The sequence below is a fragment of the Salvelinus fontinalis genome, chromosome 21, assembly GCF_029448725.1.
Source record: "Salvelinus fontinalis isolate EN_2023a chromosome 21, ASM2944872v1, whole genome shotgun sequence".
NCBI classification, from domain to species: domain Eukaryota; kingdom Metazoa; phylum Chordata; class Actinopteri; order Salmoniformes; family Salmonidae; genus Salvelinus; species Salvelinus fontinalis.
The window spans coordinates 36,955,295-36,979,605 of NC_074685.1; the positions used below are offsets into that span (position 1 = coordinate 36,955,295).

At 44.3% G+C, this 24,311-nt stretch overlaps 1 protein-coding gene across 3 annotated transcripts in view; it reads left to right on the forward strand.

Annotated features, from left to right (window-relative positions):
• Positions 1–23,850, forward strand: part of LOC129818811 (chondroitin sulfate N-acetylgalactosaminyltransferase 1-like) — a 39,795-nt gene extending 15,945 nt beyond the window's left edge. For all 3 annotated transcript variants that reach the window (XM_055875067.1, XM_055875068.1, XM_055875069.1), the window contains 6 exons: positions 7,161–7,377; positions 10,379–10,480; positions 16,848–17,026; positions 17,223–17,317; positions 17,422–17,503; positions 21,786–23,850. In XM_055875067.1, coding sequence (XP_055731042.1) covers positions 7,161–7,377; positions 10,379–10,480; positions 16,848–17,026; positions 17,223–17,317; positions 17,422–17,503; positions 21,786–22,078 — 968 coding nt within the window. In that variant the 3' untranslated portion in view covers positions 22,079–23,850. The remainder of the gene's footprint in view (positions 1–7,160; positions 7,378–10,378; positions 10,481–16,847; positions 17,027–17,222; positions 17,318–17,421; positions 17,504–21,785) is intronic.
• Positions 23,851–24,311: the final 461 nt, after the last annotated feature.

Below are 24,311 nucleotides of genomic sequence, written 5' to 3' on the forward strand. Positions count from 1 at the left end.
GGCTCTCATGAGGACCGCCACAGGAAAGGAAGAACCAGAGTTACATCTGCTGAAGAGTTCATTAGAGTTAACTGCATGTCAGAAATTGCAGCCCAAATAAATGCTTCACAGAGTTCAAATAACAGACACAAAATGTGTGGGCTCTCCTTCTCCGTGGCCAACGTGAGTAAAACATTTAAACGTGTTAACCCTCACAAGGCTGCAGGGCCAGACGGCAACCCTAGCCGCGTCCTCAGAGCATGCGCAGACCAGCTGGCTGGTGTGTTTACGGACATATTCAATCAATCCCTATCCCAGTCTGTTCTCCCCACATGCTTCAAGATGGCCACCATTGTTCCTGTTCCCAAGAAAGCTAAGGTAACTGAACTAAATGACTATAGCCCCATTGCACTCACTTCTGTCATCATGAAGTGCTTTGAGAGACTTGTCAAGGAACATATCACCTCTACCCTACCTGATACCCTAGACCCAATCCAATTTCCTTACCGCCCCAATATGTCCACTGACGATGCAATAGCCATCACACTACACACTGCCCTATCCCATCTGGAAAAGAGGAATACCTATGTAAGAATGCTGTTTATTGACTACTGCTCAGCATTTAACACCATAGTACCCTCCAAACTCGTCATCAAGCTCGAGACCCTGGGTCTCGACTCCGCCCTGTGCAACTGGGTCCTGGACTTTCTGACGGGCCGCCCCCAGGTGGTGAGGGTAGGAAACAACATCTCCCCGCTGATTCTCAACACTGGGGCCCCACAAGGGTGCGTTCTCAGCCCTCTCCTGTACTCCCTGTTCACTATGTCTGTGAGGCAATGCACGCCTCCAACTCAATCATCAAGTTTGCAAACGACACTACAGTAGTAGGCTTGATTACCAACAACGATGAGACGGCCTACAGGAAGGAGATGAGGGCCCTCGGAGTGTGGTGTCAGGAAAATAACCTGTTTAAGTTTTAAGTTCCTCGGCGTACACATCACGGACAAACTGAAATGGTCCACCCACACAGACAGTGTGGTGAAGAAGGTGCAACAGTGCCTCTTTAACCTCAGGAGGCTGAAGAAATTTGGCTTGTCACCTAAAACATTCACAAACTTTTACAGATGCACAATCGAGAGCATCCTGTCGGGCTGTATCACCGCCTGGTACGGCAACTGCACTGCCCTCAAAGGCAAGGCTCTCCAGAGGGTAGTGTGGTCTGCACAACGCATCACAAGGGGAAACTACCTGCCCTCCAGAACACCTACAGCACCCGATGTAATAGGAAGGCCAAAAAGATCATCAAGGACAACAACCACCCGAGCCACTGCCTGTTAACCCCACTATCATCTAGAAGGCGAGGTCAGTACAGGTGCATCAAAGCTGGGACCGAGATACTGAAAAACAGCTTCTATCTCAAAGGCCAGCAGACTGTTAAACAGCCATCACTAACATAAAGTCGCTGCCAACATACAGACTCAAATCTGGCCACTTTAATAAATTGACTTAATAAAGGTATCACTAGTCACTTTAAATAACGCCACTTTAATAATGTTTACATATCCTACATTACTCATCTCATATGTACAGTTGAAGTCGGAAGTTTACATACACTTAGGTTGGAGTCATTAAAACTCGTTTTTCAACCACTCCACAAATTTCTTGTTAACAAACTATACTTTTGGCAAATCTACTTTGTGCATGACACAAGTAATTTTTCCAACAATTGATTACAGACAGATTATTTCACTTATAATTCACAGTATCACAATTCCAGTGGGTCAGAAGTTTACATATACTATGTTGACTGTGCCTTTAAACAGCTTGGAAAATTCCCAGAAAATTATGTCATGGCTTTAGAAGCTTCTGATAGGCTAATCGACATCATGTGAGTCAATTGGATATGTACCTGTGGATGTATTTCAAGGCCTACCTTCAAACTCAGAGCCTCTTTGCTTAATATCATGGGAAAATCAAAAGAAATCAGCAAAGACCTCAGAAAAAAAATTGTAGACCTCCACAAGTCTGGTTCATCCTTGGGAGCAATTTCCAAACGCCTGAAGGTACCACGTTCATCTGTACAAACAATAGTACGCAAGTATAAACACCATGGGACCACGCAGCCGTCATACCACTCAGGAAGGAGATGGGTTCAGTCTCCTAGAGATTAATGTACTTTGGTGCGAAAAGTGCAAATCAATCCAAGAACAACAGCTAAGGACCTTGTGAAGATGCTGGAGGAAACGGGTACAAAAGTATCTATATCCACAGTAAAACAAGTCCTATATCGACATAACCTGAACGGCCGCTCAGCAAGGAAGAAGCCACTGCTCCAAAGCCGCCATTAAAAACTGCACATCAGGACAAAGATCGTACTTTTTGGAGAAATGTCCTCTGGTCTGATGAAACAAAAATGTAACTGTTTGGCCATAATGACCATCGTTATGTTTGGAGGAAAAAGGGGGATGCTTGCAAGCCGAAGAACACCATCCCAACCGTGAAGCACAGGGGTGGCAGCATAATGTTGTGGGGTGCTTTGCTGCAGGAGGGACTGGTGCACTTCACAAAATAGATGGCATCATGACGGAGGAAAATTATGTGGATATATTGAAGCAACATCTCAGACATCAGTCAGGAAGTTAAAGATTGTTTGCAAATGGGGCTTCCAAATGGATAATGACCCCAAGCATACTTCCAAAGTTGTGGCAAAATGGCTTAAGGACAACAAAGTCAAGGTATTGGAGTGGCCATCACAAAGACCTGACCTCAATCCCATAGAAAATTTGTGGGGAGAACTGAAAAAGCGTGTGCAAGCAAGGAGGCCTACAAACCTGACTCAGTTACACCAGCTCTGTCAGGAGGAATGGGCCAAAATTCACCCAACTTATTGTGGGAATCTTGTGGAAGACTACCCAAAACGTTTGACCCAAGATAAACAATTTAAAGGCAATGCTACCAAATACTAATTGAGTCTATGTAAACGTCTGACCCACTGGGAATGTGATGAAAGAAATAAAAACTGAAATAAATCACTCTACTTTTTTAATGACATTTCACATTCTTAAAATAAACTGGTGATCCTAACTGACCTAAGACAGGGAATTTTTACTAGGATTAAATGTCAGGAATTGTGAAACACTGAGTTTAAATGTATTTGGCTAAGGTGTATGTAAACTTCCGACTTCAACTATATGTACTGTTCCATACCATCTACTGCAACTTGCCTATGCCGCACGGCCATCACTCATCCATATATTTATATGTGCATATTCTTATTCATCCCTTTACATTTGTGTGTGTAAGGTAGTTCTTGTGAATTTGTTAGATTACTTGTTAGATATTACTGCATTGTCGGAACTAGATGCACAAGCATTTCACTACACTTGCATTAACATCTGCTAACCATGTGTATGTGACCAATAACATTTGATTTGATTTCACTATTATTTTACAATTTAGAAAAATGATACATTTGTAACATCAATATTTAAAAATAAAATGACTCAATACAGTAATATGAGATCTGTATGTAAAACATTTATATTTGACATTTCCGTCATTTAGCAGAATCTCTTATCCAGAGTGACTTACATTTAGTGCATGCATCTTAAGCTAGGTAGGGGAGACAACCACATATCACAGTCAAATATAGAGTGTACGAACATTCTAATCCAGCTAAACAATGGATATATAGCGTTTTGCAAAAAGAACACATTTTTTAATACACACCTAAAATCTATGAATTAAAAATCTGAGAACAGTAATATTTTACACACATGAAGGTACCCATAAGCAATCATTTCTGGTGAAAAAAAACACGTGAAACATTTGGTAGATATAGTGTTTTGGAAATCAACTCTTTGAATGTGTTTTGACCCTGTAGATAGCCAATTTGTTCCTGAGTAATCCAAAGAGTACTCTGTAGTTGGGCGTGGCTGTGTAGCAAGTAGCAAACAACAACCGTTGTTCAACAACAAAAATGAAAGCGGCCGTGTAGGCTATCAATCAATCAATCAATTTTATTTTATATAGCCCTTCGTACATCAGCTAATATCTCGAAGTGCTGTACAGAAACCCAGCCTAAAACCCCAAACAGCTAGTAATGCAGGTGTAGAAGCACGGTGGCTAGGAAAAACTCCCTAGAAAGGCCAAAACCTAGGAAGAAACCTAGAGAGGAACCAGGCTATGAGGGGTGGCCAGTCCTCTTCTGGCTGTGCCGGGTGGAGATTATAACAGAACTATGCCAAGATGTTCAAAAATAGGCTAGTTAATGAACTGTCTTCATATTAGCAATGAAGGTCTCCTTGCCCGTCCTTTTAAATGAGTTGTACCAGTGGACAAGTACCGTTTCATTCACTCAGACAACTTGAAGCTTGTTGAGATGCTGACGATTACAAAGGGAGCATTAGAGCCCTGCCAATTCTCAGTTAGCGAGCCGCGACTGAACACAAATACCGAACACTACCCATTGGCTGCACTGAATGGTGTTTTTCAGGAGCTGCCCTGGGTGGGTTTGCTCAGCTGTCGTACAGAAAGAATGAGAGTGGGGCAACGAGACAACAAGGAATAAGCGGGACAGAGTAGAAGGGGAGAGAGAGCGAAGGAAACGCGAGGGAGAGACAAACTAGAACAAATTAGAAAGCAAAAGAGAGGGTTTGGGTGGAAATAGAGTGGTACAGATGTAGGATCTTAATTTGAGCCAGTTTGCTACAGCAGGAAAATAATCATGCAGCAAGAGGAAATGTGAATTATTATGGCTGCTTTTAGAGGCAGCCCAGTTCTAATCTTTTTTTTCACTAATTGGTCTTTAGACCAATCAAATCAGCTCTGAAAAAGATCTGATGTGAAAATAGATTTTTTTTTAAATGTAACTAGGCAAGTCAGTTAAGAACAAATTCTTATTTACAATGATTGCCTACTGGGGAACAGTGGGTTAACTGCCTTGTTCAGGGGCAGAACGACAGCTCACCCTGTCCCCAGATTTAAGAGAAGATGGCTCTTATCACAGGAAGTTAGTCTTACCACTATCGGACTGGGGATCACAAGCTATTCCGCTCGGCTTTTGCAGCTTCCTGTGTTTCTATCGGTGTAGTTTGAGCGGGAGAGTACAGTAGCCTGCAGTATGAGGATTTTGATACCGCACTAGATTCTACTGCATTGTTGCTTGACTTAAAAAATCCTGTTTATTCTTGAAGTAATCGAAAGTAGAATGTTTTGAAATGGGAATAAAGTACAAGCATTTTCTGTAGAGAATTCAAATAATTATTTCGGACAGAATTTTGCTTTCGTAATGACAAACCTCACACACTTGCTGTATTTTTGTTCAGTCCAGTCATGTCATCTTTGGAACAAGAGGTTTTGACTGACAATGCACAGCTGTGAAGGGGGGACTGAGTAAACTGTATTGTTGTTGAGTGATATGTCTGGGTATTAACTACTGTGAGGCGTTGTAAATCCAGTGTGAGTATGATCTCTATGCATGACCAGTCTCCTTCAGCTGTCGTAGTGGCAGATGGCCCAGGGCCCCAGCCAAGTCCACCTAGGAGCAGAGAGGAGAGGCTGGGGATCTTTCCAGTGGCCTGAAATGCCCTTTCTGTCCATCTCTCTCTGGGCATAAAAATGCCCTGTCATAATGCCCTGTCTGTCTGTCTCTCTCTCGACCCCCCCCACTCTCAATTCAATTTCAATGTCAATTTAAGGGGCTTTGGTTTACATTACCAAAGCAAGTGAAATAGATACTAAACAACAGTGAAATAAAAAATATGACATTACAATCAATAAAGACATTTCAAATGTGATATTATGTCTATATACTGATGGGTTCTGACTTCTAAACTTGAAATATTGAAGGGAGGGAGAGCGGGGAATGCAGAACATGTTATTGTTAGAAATGAGGTATCCTATGGAGAGGAGAAGGGCCACAGTCTGGTACAAGTCAACAGGACAGCCGTCAGTTGGGGGAGGAGTGAGGAATTTGGGCCGAGGTCAGGTCAGATGAAGTGAGAAAGAACATGCATCACTAACGCCCTGTCTAGCAACCGAGATGTATTGGCTGTCCAGATGTGTAAGGAGGAGACTCAGCATAGGAGGCAGGTTTATTAAAAACGAGCGTTTCATAGTTGCCCTTCACTTTTCACCATGTTTTTTAGAACCTAACAATACGGTGTTGTGATGATGTGCAAGTACAAATGGGAAAATACATAAACAAATATAGGTCGTATTTACGATGGTGTTTGTTCTTCACTGGTTGCCCTTTTCTTGTGGCAACAGGTCACAAATCTTGCTGCTGTGATTTCACGCTGTGGTATTTCACCCAATAGATATGGGAGTTTATGAAAATTGGATTTGTTTTCGAATTCTTTGTGGGTCTGTGTAATCTGAGGAAAATATGTGTCTCTAATATGGTCATACATTTGGCAGGAGGTTAAGAAGTGCGGCTCAGTTTCCACCTCATTTTGTGGGCAGTGTGCACGTAGCCTGTCTTCTCCTGAGAGCCAGGTCTGCCTTCGGCGGCTGTACATAGTCAAAGATTTCCTTCATTTTGGGTCAATCACAGTGGTCAGGTACTCTCTCTCTCTCTCTGTGTGTGTGTCTCCTGTCTGTCTGCCTGCCTGTCTGTCTGCCTGCCTGTCTGTCTGTCCCTTTCTCATTCCGTGGGCCTGAATTGCCCTGTTTGTCTCTCTCTCTCTCCCTGGGCTTGAAATGCCCTGTCTGTCACTCTCTCCCAAGGTCTGAAATGCCCTGTCTGTTGCTCTCTCTCTCACTTAAATGCCCTGTCTGTCCCTCTCTCCTTGTCCTGTATCTCTCTCTCTCCCTGTGCTTGAAATGCCCTGTCTGTCTATCCCTGTCTCTCTGGGTCTGTCTTAAATTAAATACCCTGTCTGTCTCTCTCTCTCATGGCCACACAGCCAAGGACTATCCTTCTCTTTTCGAAAAACTTTCCGTTTCAGGCAGCAAAGTGGAGAAAATATTCACCAGTTGACAAACCCAGACAGATTATCCACGATGCACTACTGGATAGCAATCAACATTATAACAACAAATAATCAAATAAACTGAACTGCAGTTCAGCTGTGTGTGTGCGTGTGTGCATGCGTGCGTGTGGTGCGTGTGTGTGTGTCTGCATTTGACAGCCCTGGTGTGTGCATGTGTATGGGTAAACTCACTTCTCCCTTCCTCAGGTATCGCTCGGACGGAGAAGGACAAAGGCACTCTGTATGAGCTCACCTTCAAAGGGGACCAGAGCCGTGAGTTCAGGAAGCTGGTTCTGTTCCGTCCCTTTGGACCGCTGATGAAGGTGAAGAACGAGAGAGTGGATACGGCTAACGTCCCCATCAACATCATCGTGCCCCTCTCCCAGAGGGCCGACAAGTTCAGACACTTCATGCACAACTTCAGGTGAGAGCCACTCAGTTATTCCTGCGTGTTATTGGCCCTTTCGCCCCTCTCCTCTTCCTTGTAATTCTTTCCCCGGGTTGTTGTGGTAAATCAGAATGTGTTACCGGGCAACCTACCTAAAAATAAAAAAAAAGGTAAAATTAGGGCTAATAAAGAAATTTTAAAAAGCACGTTCACTTGTATTAACTATGATAATGTTAGGCAATAGCCGGGTTAAAGGGAACGAGAAACAGAATATACAGTAGTTGTCCATGTTTGACATTCCTGCTTTGTCACAGCAGTAAGGATTCAGAATATACAGTGGGGCAAAAAAAGTATTTAGTCAGCCACCAATTGTGCAAGTTCTCCCACTTAAAAAGATGAGAGAGGCCTGTAATTTTCATCATAGGTACACTTCAACTATGACAGACAAAATGAGAAAAGAAATCCAGAAAATCACATTATAGGATTTTTAATTAATTTATTTGCAAATTATGGTGGGAAATAAGTATTTGGTCACCTACAAACAAGCAATATTTCTGGCTCTCATAGACCTGTAACTTATTCTTTAAGAGGCTCCTCTGTCCTCCACTCGTTACCTGTATTAATGGCACCTGTTTGAACTTGTTATCAGTATAAAAGACACCTGTCCACAACCTCAAACAGTCACACTCCAGACTCCACTATGGCCAAGACCAAAGAGCTGTCAAAGGACACCAGAAGCAAAATTGTAGACCTGCACCAGGCTGGGAAGACTGAATATGCAATAGGTAAGCAGCTTGGTTTGAAGAAATCAACTGTGGGAGCAATTATTAGGAAATGGAAGACATACAAGACCACTGATAATCTCCCTCGATCTGGGGCTCCACGCAAGATCTCACCCCGTGGGGTCAAAATGATCACAAGAACGGTGAGCAAAAATCCCAGAACCACACGGGGGAACCTAGTGAATGACCTGCAGAGAGCTGGGATCTTGAGCTGGGACCAAAGTAACAAAGCCTACCATCAGTAACACACTACGCCGCCAGGGACTCAAATCCTGCAGTGCCAGACGTGTCCCCCTGCTTAAGCCAGAACATGTCCAGGCCTGAAGTTTGCTAGAGAGCATTTGGATGATCCAGAAGAAGATTGGGAGAATGTCATATGGTCAGATGAAACCAAAATAGAACTTTTTGGTAAAAACTCAACTCGTCATGTTTGGAGGACAAAGAATGCTGAGTTGCATCCAAAGAACACCATACCTACTGTGAAGCAGTAGGTATGGTGGAAACATCATGATGGAAACATCATGCTTTGGGGCTGTTTTTCTGCAAAGGGACCAGGACGACTGATCCGTGTAAAGGAAAGAATTAATGGGGCCATGTATCGTGAGATTTTGAGTGAAAACCTCCTTCCATCAGCAAGGGCATTGAAGATGAAACGTGGCTGGGTCTTTCAGCATGACAATGATCCCAAACACACCACCCGGGCAACGAAGGAGTGGCTTCGTAAGAAGCATTTCAAGATCATGGAGTGGCCTAGCCAGTCTCCAGATCTAAACCCCATAGAAAATCTTTGGAGGGAGTTGAAAGTCTGTGTTGCCCAGCAACAGCCCCAAAACATCACTGCTCTAGAGGAGATCTGCATGGAGGAATGGGTCAAAATACCAGCAACAGTGTGTGAAAACCTTGTGAAGACTTACAGAAAACGTTTGACCTCTGTCATTGCCAACAAAGGGTATATAACAAAGTATTGAGATAAACTTTTGTTATTGACCAAATACTTATTTTCCACCATAATTTGCAAATAAATTCATTAAAAATCCTACAATGTGATTTTCTGGATTTTATTTCTCATTTTGTCTGTCATAGTTGGTGTACCTATGATGAAAATTACAGGCCTCTCTCATCTTTTTAAGTGGGAGAACTTGCACAATTGGTGGCTGACTAAATACTTTTTTGCCCCACTGTAGGAGGTAAAGGTTCTGTTTGTACTCTGATAGCCACGGCATGTCTGTCTGTTAGAGACTCTTTCATTCCTGTAATTTGTTACACTCCTGCACAGCTGCTTATCAAGGCTTTGAGGGTTTTTTTTTCTGGCAAATCCTGCTTAGTAGCCATCTTAAACCCGGCACATTAAACTGCCCCCTGGACTCAGAGGAAACCTGTGATATAGTGGTGCTGTTCATGCTGTACAAAGGTTCCCTGAGTCGCTGAGCAAACGCTTTGGTCTCATCCATATTTAAGGGAGGAGGTGTGTGTGTGTGTGTGTGTGTGTGTGTGTGTGTGTGTGTGTGTGTGTGTGTGTGTGTGTGTGTGTGTGTGTGTGTGTGTGTGTGTATTCACGTGGAGAGAAGAGGAATGTGAGGTCGAACTGACAGTCTTTCAGAAGCCATATGCCTCATTTACTGAGCACAGCATATACATTTGGCGTGTCTCCATCAGAATGTCTGCCGCTACAGTTCTAGAATGTCACACTAGTGCTGGAGATCGATCGCTCGAGGCTTCTGTCTGGTGCCAGGTCCTCATTGTGTGACTCCTATATAAACGTAACATACTGTATGTAGCCTGTGCATATACCGTATGCACCAGTGGAGGCTGTTGGGAGGAGCTAAAGGAGGACGGGCTCATTGTAATGGCTGGAATGGAATCCATGGAACGGAGTCAAACATGTGGTTTCCATAAGTGCCATGTGTTTGGTACCCTTCCATTAATTCCATTCCAGCCATTACAATGAGCCCGTCCTCCTTTAGCTCCTCCCACCAGCCTCCACTGGTATGCACCTACCCTTGAGGGTACTCTCTGATCTTGCTGTAACCCCATTTTGAACTGACCTCTTCTATCGTTACAATATGTGTTTTCTTTCAAATACTTTTGAACTTTTTGTCTCAGCCTTCCTAGCGAAAGTCTGCTGAAAGCAAAACAAATGATTGCAACCTAGGCTACCTTTCCCCTTGGCCCTCTCTGTACTGGGATTGTGTATAATAAGTCCCTCGCTCTGTTTGATTCATTGTTTCTTCATGTGTTTGTGTGTGTTGTTGCAGAGAGGTGTGTGTGCGGCAGGATGGCCGTGTTCACCTCACAGTGGTGTATTTTGGGAAGGACCAGATGAATGAAGTCCGGAACACTCTGGAGAACACGTCTAGGTGGGTGGAAACACACAACAACACACCCACACATGCTCACACATGCACAGATGAGCAAACATGACTGTATGCTTAATTTTTAAAATTATTTTATATTCATAAAATTGCTCGGAGAAATTATCTAAAAATGATAGGGGTCAGAATTATTGACACCCCTGTTTTCAATACTCCAGCACCCTCCCATTGCGAGGATGACGACACTGAGCCTTTTTCTAAAATGTTTTATGAGATTGGAGAACACATTGGGAGGGATCTTAAACCATTCCCCCAGACAGGATCTTTCCAGAACTTTGATATCCTTTGTCTGCTCTCATGAACTACCCTCTTCAATTCAACCCACAGGTTTTTAATGGGGTTCAAATCCGGAGACTGAGATGGACATTACAAAATGTAAATGATGTGGCCAATGAACCATTTATTTGTGGATTTTGATGTGTGCTTGGGGTTATTGTCTTGCTGGAAGATCCACTTGTGGCCAAGTGTCAGCCTCCTGGAAAAGGCAACCGGGTTTTGGCTAAAATATAATGGTTCTTGGGAAGGGAACAGTGCTAGAGTATTGAAAACAGGGGTGTCAATCATTTTGACCCCTATCTTTTTCAGATGTTTTGTGTTAAACAAAATGTCTTTCTCTGGGCAATTGTATTAATATCAAATAATGTACTTAAAAAAATATGTGAGCATACAATATAGCTCAGTATTTGTAATATTTATTTTATACTGTCTTTTTTGCTCATTTCTATCAAGGGTGCCTATAATTATGGACCCCACTGTACAACCCCCCCCCCCCCCCCCCCCCCCCACACACACACACACACACACTCCCTGTCTCTCTTTATGGCAACTCAGAAACCTCAGCACCGTCTGATGAATAATGTAGGAGTGTGGCCACCCGGAGGCACTCAGTGACCTCTGCCAGTGTCGGATATTACAGGCCTGGGATCAGGGCTGACAGCGGTCGCAGTGAAATTAGTGTATTGCCCGCAGATACAATTACAGGTCCAGGGTCAATTTGAGATTGTCTTGTGGGTGAAATGAGTTCACATGGTACTCTGGTACTGTGCTGATTATCTGGTAGGTTGCCATGGAGACGCTGTGCCTACCCCTGGCCGGATGGTTTGCAGGGGTAGAAAGAGAAAGAAGGAGAGAAAGAGGGAAGGAGAGAGAAAGAGTTGCACACCTCATGCTAGGCTTTGAGCTGGTTTCAGATGTCACACGACAGCTTTCTCTCTCTCTCTCTCTCTCGCTTTCTTGCTCTCAATGACAATGAGGCCGACAGTATTGTCTAGAAAGAGAAATCTGATGAGAGCCAAGGTCTTTCGCTCAAAGATATCTCATTGTCAACAGCTCTCATGTCTCTGCGAATGGCCTGTGATGGAGCGAATAGTTAAAGGGAGAAAGGCAAGACGGTGTCCTTGTACATTCTCTCTGAGACAGTGACCTCCGCTGCTAATGTGTTGTCTCACTGTGCAAGGGAAAGAGCTGTGTTAGTCCTTGGAGGATTTGTTCGCTTTGCTCCCAGCAAATACCATAGACACAGCCTGTGAGTAACAAGACATGTGTTGATACCTGTTATCTACACAGTCTCACTCAACTAGTTCACAGACAACTGAGCACTACAGTCCCTCGTTCCTGCTAGGCTTTGTGTATCACAATTACTCTGATAACCAATATCTTAACAGCCATAACAGTCCCACGATTGAGCTCACATCAGACCTGGGTTCAACTAGTAATTGTGCACTTTCAAATGATTTAGCTGCGTTTTGAGAGCTTGCCCTGGCACTCCAGGCAGACTCAATCAAACTCTTTAGAGTAACACTATTTGACACCGGGTCCGCTACAGTTCAGGATGGAGCTCACATGATACCAAAACGTATCTACTGTGTCAATCATGGTCTGTCCTCTTGCCACCTTATAAACAGCTCTCTTGTTGTCAATCGCCATGGTTACGTAACACTTCCTCTGACTCTGGATCAGACACTTTAATCAAGCGCTGATCTCCTCGAGTGAAAGATAACAACAAACCTCCAATCTCTCCTTGTTCCCTTTTTCCCCTGTTGAATTGGTCTGAATGGTTATTGATTTGTGTGACGGTACAATTATTCCATGGGCGACGATCGGAATCCTGCCTGCCCTTATTTTAGCTTTGCCGATGTCAATGTCTGTTTCCAACAGCAGGCACCGCATGGATCATTTGCTGCTGCTGCTGCTGCTGCTTCTGCCCTGTCTAAATCAAAGTCCTCCTTCCCTAGCCAAAGACTATTTGTGTTCATAATCATAGGGGCAAGCGCTGTATCCAACTCAGTTAAATCACATCATCAAAGTGGAGAGACAGAGCAGGTTGAAATACAGTTACATTCCTTTTGCTCTATGTTAGTGAGCTGCACCGGGACCACGAGACATGATTATCATGTCGAACACGCTTCGACCACTAACTGTCCGTCACTCCAGTATTGAGATGGACAGAGACACACCGAGCTGTTTGAAGAGTGGGGGAAATCGATAGACATGAATAAATGAGTGTCCATGAGGGAGCGAGGAGAGGAGAGGAGAGGAGAGGAGAGGAGAGGAGAGGAGAGGAGAGGAGAGGAGAGGAGATGCATCAAAGAAAAGACACAGCAGAGAAGAGAAGAGAGCGGAAGAGGAGAGCGTTTTGAGCCCCGGGTGATAGCTGAACGCCTGTGAACCACAGAAGTCCTCAGAACATAAACACCAGCCCACCAGCTAGCAGCGTACAGTAAATGCTAATGCACCATTCCCACATCTCCACAGAGGGATCAGCTCCTCAGGGAGACAGACAAAGCACTGCATCCTTTCAACAAAAAAACTTCATCACAGGGTAGTGTAGGATTTCATATGGATGACGCAATATTTTGGCTTCTCAGCAAAGTGGAAGCCGGAGTGTGTTCTTTCAGTGTTTCCATCCAATGTTGATGTTGATCCACGTAAAGTAAATTTAAATCTGCCTCTCATTATGCTCTGTTTTCTCACACAAACACTTAAAAACCACTTCAGCCCTGCTTAATGGAGCCTTGCCTGAGGCCTGCGTCTACACACGTCTACATTTTTAATGACCAGTACTGATGATGTTTCTTCAAAACATTTGACTGAATCCTAACTCTCCAGGGTCCTCCAAAACACTAGAGGCCCCGGGTGTCAGACAGATGGGCGGTGAGTGCTCTCACTCACTCACACACACACACACACACACACACACACACACACACACACACACACACACACACAGGAAGTGAGACTCCTCAGGGTGTTAACAGTAGACAGAGAGGGGTCTTGAACTCCTCGTTGAAGATTTCCCCTCCCTGGAGGCAGAAGACAGGACAGGGCAGACAGACAGACAGGAGCTCCTTCCTGTGCTTGTTTGACATGGCACTACTGAGGATGGCTGGAAAATGGATAGAAGGACGTAGGGAGAGGGAGAGGGGGAGAGAGAGAGGTGGGGGGGCTTTCCCAGACCAGCACTAGACAGACATACCAAACCAGGATCACAAAAGGAAATATCCAGAGTGTGTTTTGGCCTGAGGCTTGGGGCTGCTTGAATTCCAATGGAAACACTCCAACAAGCAACCTGAGTCCTAAACTAATCCCACTCCTACCCACAACTAACGTGATTTCAATTAAATCATGTTTCCCTGCTTTTAATTACTCTGGCCCACATACATATTTAATGCTTTAAAAAAAATATATAATTTGTTGTTTAAAAGGTATTTATCAAATGCGGGAACAAACTCCCACGGGGCTTGGCAAACAATGTCTTAATGTCCTAAGAATTTCTGGGGACTTAAAAGATTTTGTGCACCTTGAATAAACAACAGCTGGCTGGGAATTCTAGTGGCAACATTTACAAGCATACATTCTGCACTAGTATGAGTTTTAGTATGTGAGTATGGTACATTTACATTACATTTAAGTCATTTAGCAGACGCTCTTATCCAGAGCAACTTACAAATTAGGCATGCATGTGTGCATTTTTGCGTTTGTGGGTGTATCTGTGGGTGTCTGTGTTTCTGTCTGTTTATATTTGTCTGCCAGTCTGTCTGTCCCTATGTCTGCGCACACCAGCCAAAACGTGGGTGTTTTTGTTCTGGCAACACACCCACGTATTGGCTGGTATCTGTTTTAGCCACACCAGCCAACACGTGGGTGTATCTGTTTTAGCCACACCAGCCAACCTGTGTGTGTCTACGCAGGATTAAGCTCATGTACACTGGTCCTAAATCTGTTTTCTTTCTGACAGCAGATATAAGTCGGTCTCCATACAGATTAATCTGAAATCAAATACACAGTTGATCTATTCCAGAGCCAGAGTCCCAAGGAAGGAGAGAAAGAGCCCTTCCCTCTGGTTCAGTTTGGCTAGATGCTGATAGAGAGATGATAAGTGACGGGGAGGACTCCGTACTGGGAATAGCCTACGGGCTATAGTGTCAGACTGAACTACAGATGCCGTATCTTGATTTGACCCAGTTTCTCACAGCAGGAAAAGAATCCAGCAGCTACAGGAAATGTGAATTATTATGTGGATTATAATGAATGTAAAAATTAAAAAAAATTGGAGGGGTTGATACATTTTTCATTAGGGCAAATTCATTATGACAAATTGTCGGACTCAAGTAAGACTAGCTGTCGCCATTGGCGTCGGCGAATGGGTATCCCAATAAATCAAATCAAATCCAGTCTCGTATTTTTAAGTGGACATTTGAAACGTTAGAAGCATTTTTAAACCTTCAATACACTACAAGTTTGCATTTCCATTATGATCAAATTAAGATACGGCATCTGTACTACAACTGTCACGCCGCCTCCCGCCGTATAACTACCTTGGAGTAACGTCTAACCCTGCAGTGCAAAGCTAGAGATCAGGCCGCAACCATTGTCATCTTATAGCCACCATTCAGAACTATCACACAGTGCTATAGCGGACTATGAACCCCATAATAAAGGCACATGAATCAAGTATCAATATTATATTTTAATAATAACTCGATAATTAAAAAAAAAAACTGATTATGTTCCTCATGTTCTTTGATCTGCTGGTGAGCTACAGTTGAATCTATGGGTTATCTCTGGAAATAGTATCCGTTTATCTTCTGCTACCAGACCTGTGAATAAAATACACCACAGTACATCATCAGTTATGTCACAGATTAGTAATTATGTTCTCTTTTTAACTGGAGAGTTGAATTTCTGATCCATTTTGGGCATGAATATGTGATCATGTGAGAGCGTTCATTAATAATGTATTAACAATTTTATAGTGTTCACATCTCAAACAATTAATTGCAATGTTTTCTTGCTATTTCCCCCTAGTGCAAGGCCCAAGGTTAGGAATGGATGTATAATTTATCCTGATGGATCCTGCTGTGTGTGTGTGTGTGTGTGTGTGTGTGTGTGTGTGTGTGTGTGTGTGTGTGTGTGTGTGTGTGTGTGTGTGTGTGTGTGTGTGTGTGTGTGTGTGTGTGTGTGTGTGTGTGTGTGTGTGTGTGTGTGTGTGTGTGTGTGTGTGTGTGTGTGTGTGTGTGTGTGTGTGTGTGTGTGCGTCTTTGAACTCCCATAGCGTCTTTGCAGTCCCCTTCTTCTCTCTCTCTCTCTGTCTGTCTCTGTACGGTAGCAGGCTTGTATTTGAGTTGAGCCCACAACGTGCCACTCAAGGGCATAATCCCACACTAATAAAGGAACATCAATCAGTGGTTGTTTACCGTGGGTGGATGATAATAATGCCTAAAGGAGGCTGAGATGTCACAAAACACATTTGTCACGTTGACAGAGTAAGTAGCATATTAACTATGTAGGGCATACTGTAGGTGCCATTTGGGACCCAGCCATCATGTAGCCACTTTACAGACCTGATCTTATTAGTTCTGCTGTTGTCAAAGGGGAAATTAGGTTCGCTACAGTATACGGGGGTAGTGTGTGTGTGTATGTCTTGTAGTTAATGGTACAGTACAAAGACAGAGCTGTGTATATTGTACGCGGTGTCTGTATTCGGACTCAGCTGGGCACTATGCTCTCATAAGACCCATTAGACACTGATGAATTAAGCCTGTCCCACTCCCTCTACTAAATTAACTTTAAACCAATGACGCTAATTCATTTTTGGTCCATTTTGTTTTCCACACTCCCTCCCTCTAGTGACTGTTGGGTTCTGTCTCTGAATCAACCTCCGATTTCATCTCCAATTCTGTCAAATTCTCTCTTCCCCTCTCCCCTCTCTCTCTCTCTCTGCTCCAACCTCTCCAACCTGTTTGCATATGAGTTTCTTTCGGGGAGGTTGGGTTAAAGCAGAAGATACATTTCTGTTGGACATTTGTGTATAAAAGGAAAATAAAGGATTCTTCTTCTTATCTCTCTGCAGGGAGATCAACTTTAAGAACTTCTCCCTGCTCCAGCTAAATGAGGAGTTCTCCAGGGGGCGTGGCCTGGATGTGGGCGCCAGAGCGTGGACGGGAGGAAACGTCCTCCTCTTCTTCTGTGACGTCGACATCTACTTTACCGCCGACTTCCTGAACACCTGCCGTCTCAACGCTCAACCTGGTACTACAGTACACTGAACAAATCCATATCAGTGCTATGTTCGGCGTGGGCCGCTGTGGTCTTTGGTTTTCTAACAAAGCTGAGATTTGAATGAAATAACTGTTGAGATGGTGTTTTGCGTTAACCCCTGGTAATTAATACTTTGGAAATCGTCGATTTGTTTGGTTACATTTTCATGTGTTTATTTCTTCCTCAGGTAAGAAGGTCTTCTATCCTGTTCTGTTCAGCCAGTATAACCCAAGCCTAATCTACGGCAATCATAACCACATCCCGCCAGTTGAACAGCAACTGGTAAGAAACCTGCTTTCGCAGATGTCCTCAGAAATATGCACCACAGCACATTTTCTTCAGTTAAAGATTTCCTGTGCTTTTGTTGTTGTTGCTATTTTTAATAGGTGATTAAAAAGGACACAGGATTATGGAGAGACTTTGGCTTCGGAATGACGTGCCAGTACAGATCAGATTTCATCAACATCGGTAAATATCATGTGACCGTGCTCATCGCTGGTAAATTGTCATATCCAAACCATCTGCAATACCATTATGGACTCAAGCATATTGGCTCTCAGGACAGGTTTTGCCTCAATACATTTTTCCACCTCAGTCGAGGCCATTCGATGAAGTCACAGGCTATAAACTATGATGTACATAAGAGTCGTTTCTGGACGGTGTCTGCATCCCAAATGGCGCCCTATTCCGTATATGGTGCACTACTTTTGACCAGGGCTCGTAGGGCGCACGTGTCTAGGCCAGAAATACACACACACACACAGAGAGATAAACCGAGATTTGACTGTTTGTCATTGTAATTTCATTTGCCACTGGCAGAACATTAATATTACTGTGGAGGGAGACAGAGGTACAGCATCTGTCTGACCTTAATCTCTCAGGAGAGAGACACATTGTACTACAGTATGACCTATAATACATCAAATACTCCTAGCAACTCTAGGGTGAGTGATTTGAGATTTAGATGTGATGTGATGCGAATAGTAATGAATAATTAATGTATCTGTGAATGAGATTTTCACCCAAAGTAGAGAGAGATGAAGGGAGGTAGAGAGAGGCACAGACAGAGAGGTAGAGAGAGGCACAGACAGAGAGGGAGAGAGAGGCACAGACAGAGAGGGAGAGAGAGGCACAGACAGAGAGGGAGAGAGAGGCACAGACAGAGAGGGAGAGAGAGGCACAGACAGAGAGGGAGAGAGAGGCACAGACAGAGAGGGAGAGAGAGGCACAGACAGAGAGGGAGAGAGAGGCACAGACAGAGAGGGAGAGAGAGGCACAGACAGAGGGGGAGGGAGAGGCACAGACAGAGAGGGAGAGAGAGGCACAGACAGAGAGGGAGAGAGAGGCACAGACAGAGAGGGAGAGAGAGGCACAGACAGAGAGGGAGAGAGAGGCACAGACAGAGAGGGAGAGAGAGGCACAGACAGAGAGGGAGAGAGAGGCACAGACAGAGAGGGAGAGAGAGGCACAGACAGAGAGGGAGAGAGAGGCACAGACAGAGAGGGAGAGAGAGGCACAGACAGAGAGGGAGAGAGAGGCACAGACAGAGAGGGAGAGAGAGGCACAGACAGAGAGGGAGAGAGAGGCACAGACAGAGAGAGGAAAATAAACAATGTGCTTCTCACAGTGAGATGAAGAGAAGAGACTTCAAACAGAGGAGATATTTTTTGGCTCTGGTGCACACACAAATAAACAATGTCCAACTTCCTGGTCCGGTTCATTGTTTAGCCCCTCAGCACTGAGCAGTCTGCAGTCATCTTAGAAAGAGAGAAGGGGGGGAGAAAAACCGCACTCATGCATAAATAAGCAAAACACGATTACCCGTGTCACCTAGGGTATGAAGAGGATGTAGTCCAGTTGGTTGGAAAGAACGGCCGTCAGCGTCTTCCTTCCTCTGGAAGTCAAGTTAGGGCATGTTCTGAGGTTCTATCGCAATATTTCATCACGCCACCGCTGTCATATCATCAGACCCCATGCATTATGCATGTCGAAAAAACTGGAAGAACATAATACACTGAGTGTACAAAACATTAAGAACACCTGCTCTTTCCATGACACCGACTGACCAGGTGAATCCAGGTGAACGCTGCGATCCCTTATGGATGTCACTTGTTAAAGTCACTTCAATCCGCGTAGATGAAGTGGAGGAGACACGTTAAAGAATGATTTTTAAGCCTTGAGACGACGGAGACATAGATTGTGTATGTGTGCCATTCAGAGGATGAATGGGCAAGACAAGAGTTTGAAGTTCCTTTGAATGAAGTATGGTAGTCGGTGCCAGGCGCACCGATTTGTTCAGAACTGCAATTCAGCTGGGTTTTTCACGCTCAACCGTTTCCCATGTGTATCAAGAAAGGTCCACCACCCAAAGGACATCCAGCCAACTTTACAAAAGTGTTGGAGTCAACATGGTCTAGCATCCCTGTAAAACGCATTCAACACCTTGTAGAGTCCACGCCCCGACGAATTAAGGCTGTTCTGGGGTGTGGGGGGGAACTCAATATTAGGAAGGTGTCCTTAATGTTTTGTAGACTCAGTGTATATAGATTCAGAGTGTTTAATAGTCACATGCACAGGGCTGTAGGTGTGATTGCAGGGTACAGTGAAACTCTTAGGCTAAAGGGCTCCAACATGCAGGACTAAGTGAAATAAAATTATGAAAAACGGTAATAAAAAACAACAATTGAAATAGAAATAGCCCTATATAATAACAACAACTGTAGCAGTGATGAATAAATACATGTTCATTGGGGTGGAAGCAGAGTAAAGACTGAGGGGTGGAAGCAGAGTAAAGACTGTTGAGGGGTGGAAGCAGAGTAAAGACTGTTGAGGGGGGGAAGCAGAGTAAAGACTGTTGAGGGGGGGAAGCAAAGTAAAGACTGTTGAGGGGGGGAAGCAGAGTAAAGACTGTTGAGGGGGTGGAAGCAGATTAAAGTCCGTTGGAGGGGGTGGAAGCAGAGTAAAGACTGTTGAGGGGGTGGAAGCAGAGTAAAGTCCGTTGGAGGGGGTGGAAGCAGAGTAAAGACTGTTGAGGGGGTGGAAGCAGAGTAAAGACTGTTGAGGGGGTGGAAGCAGAGTAAAGACTGTTGAGGGGGGAAGCAGATTAAAGACTGTCGAGGGGGTGGAAGCAGAGTAAAGACTGTTGGGGGTGGTGGAAGCAGAGTAAAGACTGTTGGGGGTGGTGGAAGCAGAGTAAAGACTGTTGAGGGGGGGAAGCAGAGTAAAGACTGTTGAGGGGGGGAAGCAGAGTAAAGACTGTTGAGGGGGGGAAGCAGAGTAAAGACTGTTGAGGGGGGGAAGCAGAGTAAAGACTGTTGAGGGGGTGGAAGCAGATTAAAGTCCGTTGGAGGGGGTGGAAGCAGAGTAAAGACTGTTGAGGGGGTGGAAGCAGAGTAAAGTCCGTTGGATGGGGTGGAAGCAGAGTAAAGACTGTTGAGGGGGTGGAAGCAGAGTAAAGACTGTTGAGGGGGGAAGCAGATTAAAGACTGTCGAGGGGGTGTAAGCAGAGTAAAGACTGTCGGGGGGGTGGAAGCAGAGTAAAGACTGTCGAGGGGGTGGAAGCAGAGTAAAGACTGTTGAGGGGGTGGAAGCAGAGTAAAGACTGTTGAGGGGGTGGAAGCAGAGTAAATTCCGTTGAGGGGGTGGAAGCAGAGTAAAGACTGAGGGGGTGGAAGCATAGTAAAGACTGTTGAAGAGGGTGGAAGCAGAGTAAAGTCTGTTGGAGAGGGTGGAAGCAGAGTAAAGTCTGTTGGAGAGGGTGGAAGCAGAGTAAAGACTGTTGAGGGGGTGGAAGCAGAGTAAAGACTGTTGAGGGGGTGGAAGCAGAGTAAAGACTGTTGAGGGGGTGGAAGCAGAGTAAAGACTGTTGAGGGGGTGGAAGCAGAGTAAAGACTGTTGAGGGGGTGGAAGCAGACTAAAGACTGTTGAGGGGGTGGAAGCAGAGTAAAGACTGTTGAGGGGGTGGAAGCAGAGTAAAGACTGTTGAGGGGGTGGAAGCAGAGTAAAGACTGTTGAGGGGGTGGAAGCAGAGTAAAGACTGTTGAGGGGGTGGAAGCAGAGTAAAGACTGTTGAGGGGGTGGAAGCAGAGTAAAGACTGTTGAGGGGGTGGAAGCAGAGTAAAGACTGTTGAGGGGGTGGAAGCAGAGTAAAGACTGTTGAGGGGGTGGAAGCAGAGTAAAGACTGTTGGGGGGGTGGAAGCAGAGTAAAGACTGTTGGGGGGGGGGGGGGGGGAGAATGATCTTTGAGTGAAATAAACAACAAAAAGTTACAATATACATATTTACAACTGCAACAGTGATGAATGTCGTTGTGGTGGGGGCAGAGTAAAGTCCATTGGAGGGCGTGGAATGTCAATAGAGGGAGTAGCAGGTAAGGTAAGGGAGAGTTGAGGGGAGTGGGAGGGATGTCCATGGGGGGAATGTCTATAGTGGGAGTAGCAGGTAAGATAAGGGAGAGTTGAGGGGAGTGGGGGGGGGGGTGTCCATGGGGGGGAGTCGCGGGGGGAATGTCCATAGGGGGAGTAGCAGGTAAGGTAAGGGAGAGTTGAGGGGAGTGGGAGGGATGTCCATGGGGGGAATGTCCAAAGGGAGAGTAGCAGGTAAGGTAAGGGAGAGTTGAGGGGAGTGGGGGGTGTCCATGGGGGGGTCGCGGGGGGAGTAGCAGGAGGAAGGGGGGAGCAGGTAGCTGACTAGTGGTGGCTATAAAGCAGCCTGATAAAGTGAGTTTATGAGTTCATGTCTCTCCTCCAGGTGGTTTTGACGTGGACATCAAAGGTTGGGGTGGTGAGGATGTTCACCTTTACAGGAAGTACCTGCACAGCAACCTGCTGGTGGTGCGTTCCCCATCGCGGGGCCTCTTCCACCTGTGGCACGAGAAGCACTGTGCTGACGAGCTGCCCCCGGAGCAGTACAGGATGTGCATGCAGTCCAAGGCCATGAACGAGGCCTCGCACGGCCAGCTGGGCATGCTCTTCTTCCGACACGAGATCGAGGCACACTTGCGTAAGCAGAAACCCCAGCGGTCCATTGCCAAAAAGACATGAGGGAATCACACAGGAATCTAGACTACAGGAAGAGGGCATGACAGTATGACAGTCATAGACAGTGGGGGGGTAACAACAACAAAACAGAGATCTTCCGTTATGAACAGTGATGACATAACAGTACTGACTCACTAGAGGAAAAACACTCCAATATATCCTCCCTTTTGTTATGCCAAAAAGGGCCTAACAAAATACACCTAAGACGCCTGCCGTTACTTGAAGTGCAAGCACTGTGAAGACAACAGTTAAAAGGGCCAGCAGAAATACTTGTATTGACTGCTCCTCTGTGTTTTGGTCTAAAATCATGTGCCTCGTGTTGACTGACTGACAGCTGGTTTTGAGAATCATGACGTGGCATTGCTGGTTTCTTGAAGGAGGCTAGAGGCAGACCTGAACAAGATTTCCCTGTGTCTTACTAGAGCCACCTTGTGGACAGGAGGAAAACAGCATGTCAGTGAAGGGAATGTGGACACTAAAGCTCAAGTCATGTAACCTGGTTACATGACAGTGCACTCAGACAGATGGTCAATCAATAAATGGTAAATAAATAAACAGGTGTTAGCGATGCTTATTTAGCGAGCCAATGACAACAATGGAGGGACATGGACACTGTGAGACATTCATTATTTCTCAAGCTCCACAGAATCATTATGGTGCTCTGCTTTTTCACGAGTTTTACTAATCCTACCTGCATGTGCTTTTATGTGGTTTTTCATCATCAAGAATCAAAACAGTACAGTGTTGTCTTGTTTTGAAGGGTCAAAATATATATAGTATATTTTTTACACTAAGCAGTATTATGGTTTGCAGTTTGAGAATGAAGCTACATGTATGAGGAAGATTGTATGGCCCTGAGAGTAAATATGGGTACAGTGTCCTTTGTTTTGAGTATGGGCTAACATTGAGCAAATAATATATTTTATAATAGATGTATTACACTTCTGTTCCAAAATTAAGTTATCCAGTGTTCAAATTATAGAATGATTTTCACACTTTTGTTGGAAAAAGAAAAAGCCTTGCTCCAAAAAAATGCTTATTTATTAGTAACAATTGTTAGCTACATCACTTATTTGCCTATTCCTTCTTAGAAGCAGAAATGACGGTGGCTTGACACAAGTCTACATGAGCCAAATTAAGTTTAGTGGTTGTGTAAGAGCACTATAGACCAGGACAAGGAAGAATAAGAAAAAGCCAGTATGAATGTGAAAATAAAGACAATCTGAAATGGAATGTTAATATGGAAAGAGTGTCTGGTATTTGAAAGTGGCAAATTGTTTTGACGTTAATCCTGATGGTTTTCTACTGAGTGTATTCCTTAGAGATGTAGCCTATAGATAAATACACTTTCACAGGATTGACATTCACAGCGAGTGACAATGCCTTTAACGAGTTCACTTATTTTGTCTTCAACTAACTATTGAGAGATTTGATTTAATTCCCAGGTCTTTCAATTTAAAGAAAGCACTTGGGTTGCTTCACATGGAAGAATTTGTATGAACCTACATTTGCGTTGGATGACCAAAACCTGTAAAAAGAGTCAAGCGGATGCATCTTTTAATTGTTTTACATTTTATTGTTTCATGAAAGGATACTTCTATCTGTTAATAATACATTCAACTTTCCTGATGAAGTTCTTTATAGATTCTCAATTCATGCCCATTTTTTCTTCATTTTTCTGTTCGAAGTGTTGTCTACAGTTGAAATAAACATGTATACTCATTTTGAGACCCTTGTAATAGTTTGAAATGAAGAAATAAAATGATATTCTGGTCTGATGCGTCTTCACAGATTTTATTGGACTCCAGTATGTAAAAACTGCAGTAGTCTGTAATGTACAATACTGTATCTCTACGCTATACTTTATTCTCTACTCACCTGTGGTGCAGCCTGCGAAATGTCTAGAAAAGACTCAGTGGTATTGTGTAGGGATGTACACAAGATGGTAGTCTCGTCATTACATTGTGTTCAGTAGTAGATGGAAGCATTGCATCCCAGTCGAGGAACCAAAGTGCCAAAAACCTATGAACAGATACTGTATGTTGGCTATGAAATAGATGTTGTGGAGAGTTGTGTGTGAACTATTGGGGTGAGCCAGGGGTCATTCATCTCCCCTGAAAGAGACATGAGCTCATCTAGAGGCAACACAAGTCAAACTTGGGGGGTGGGTCTCTAAATATTGATAATTTGACCAGAACGCGTGCCGACAGCAAGATGCATCAATCTCAACGGAGAA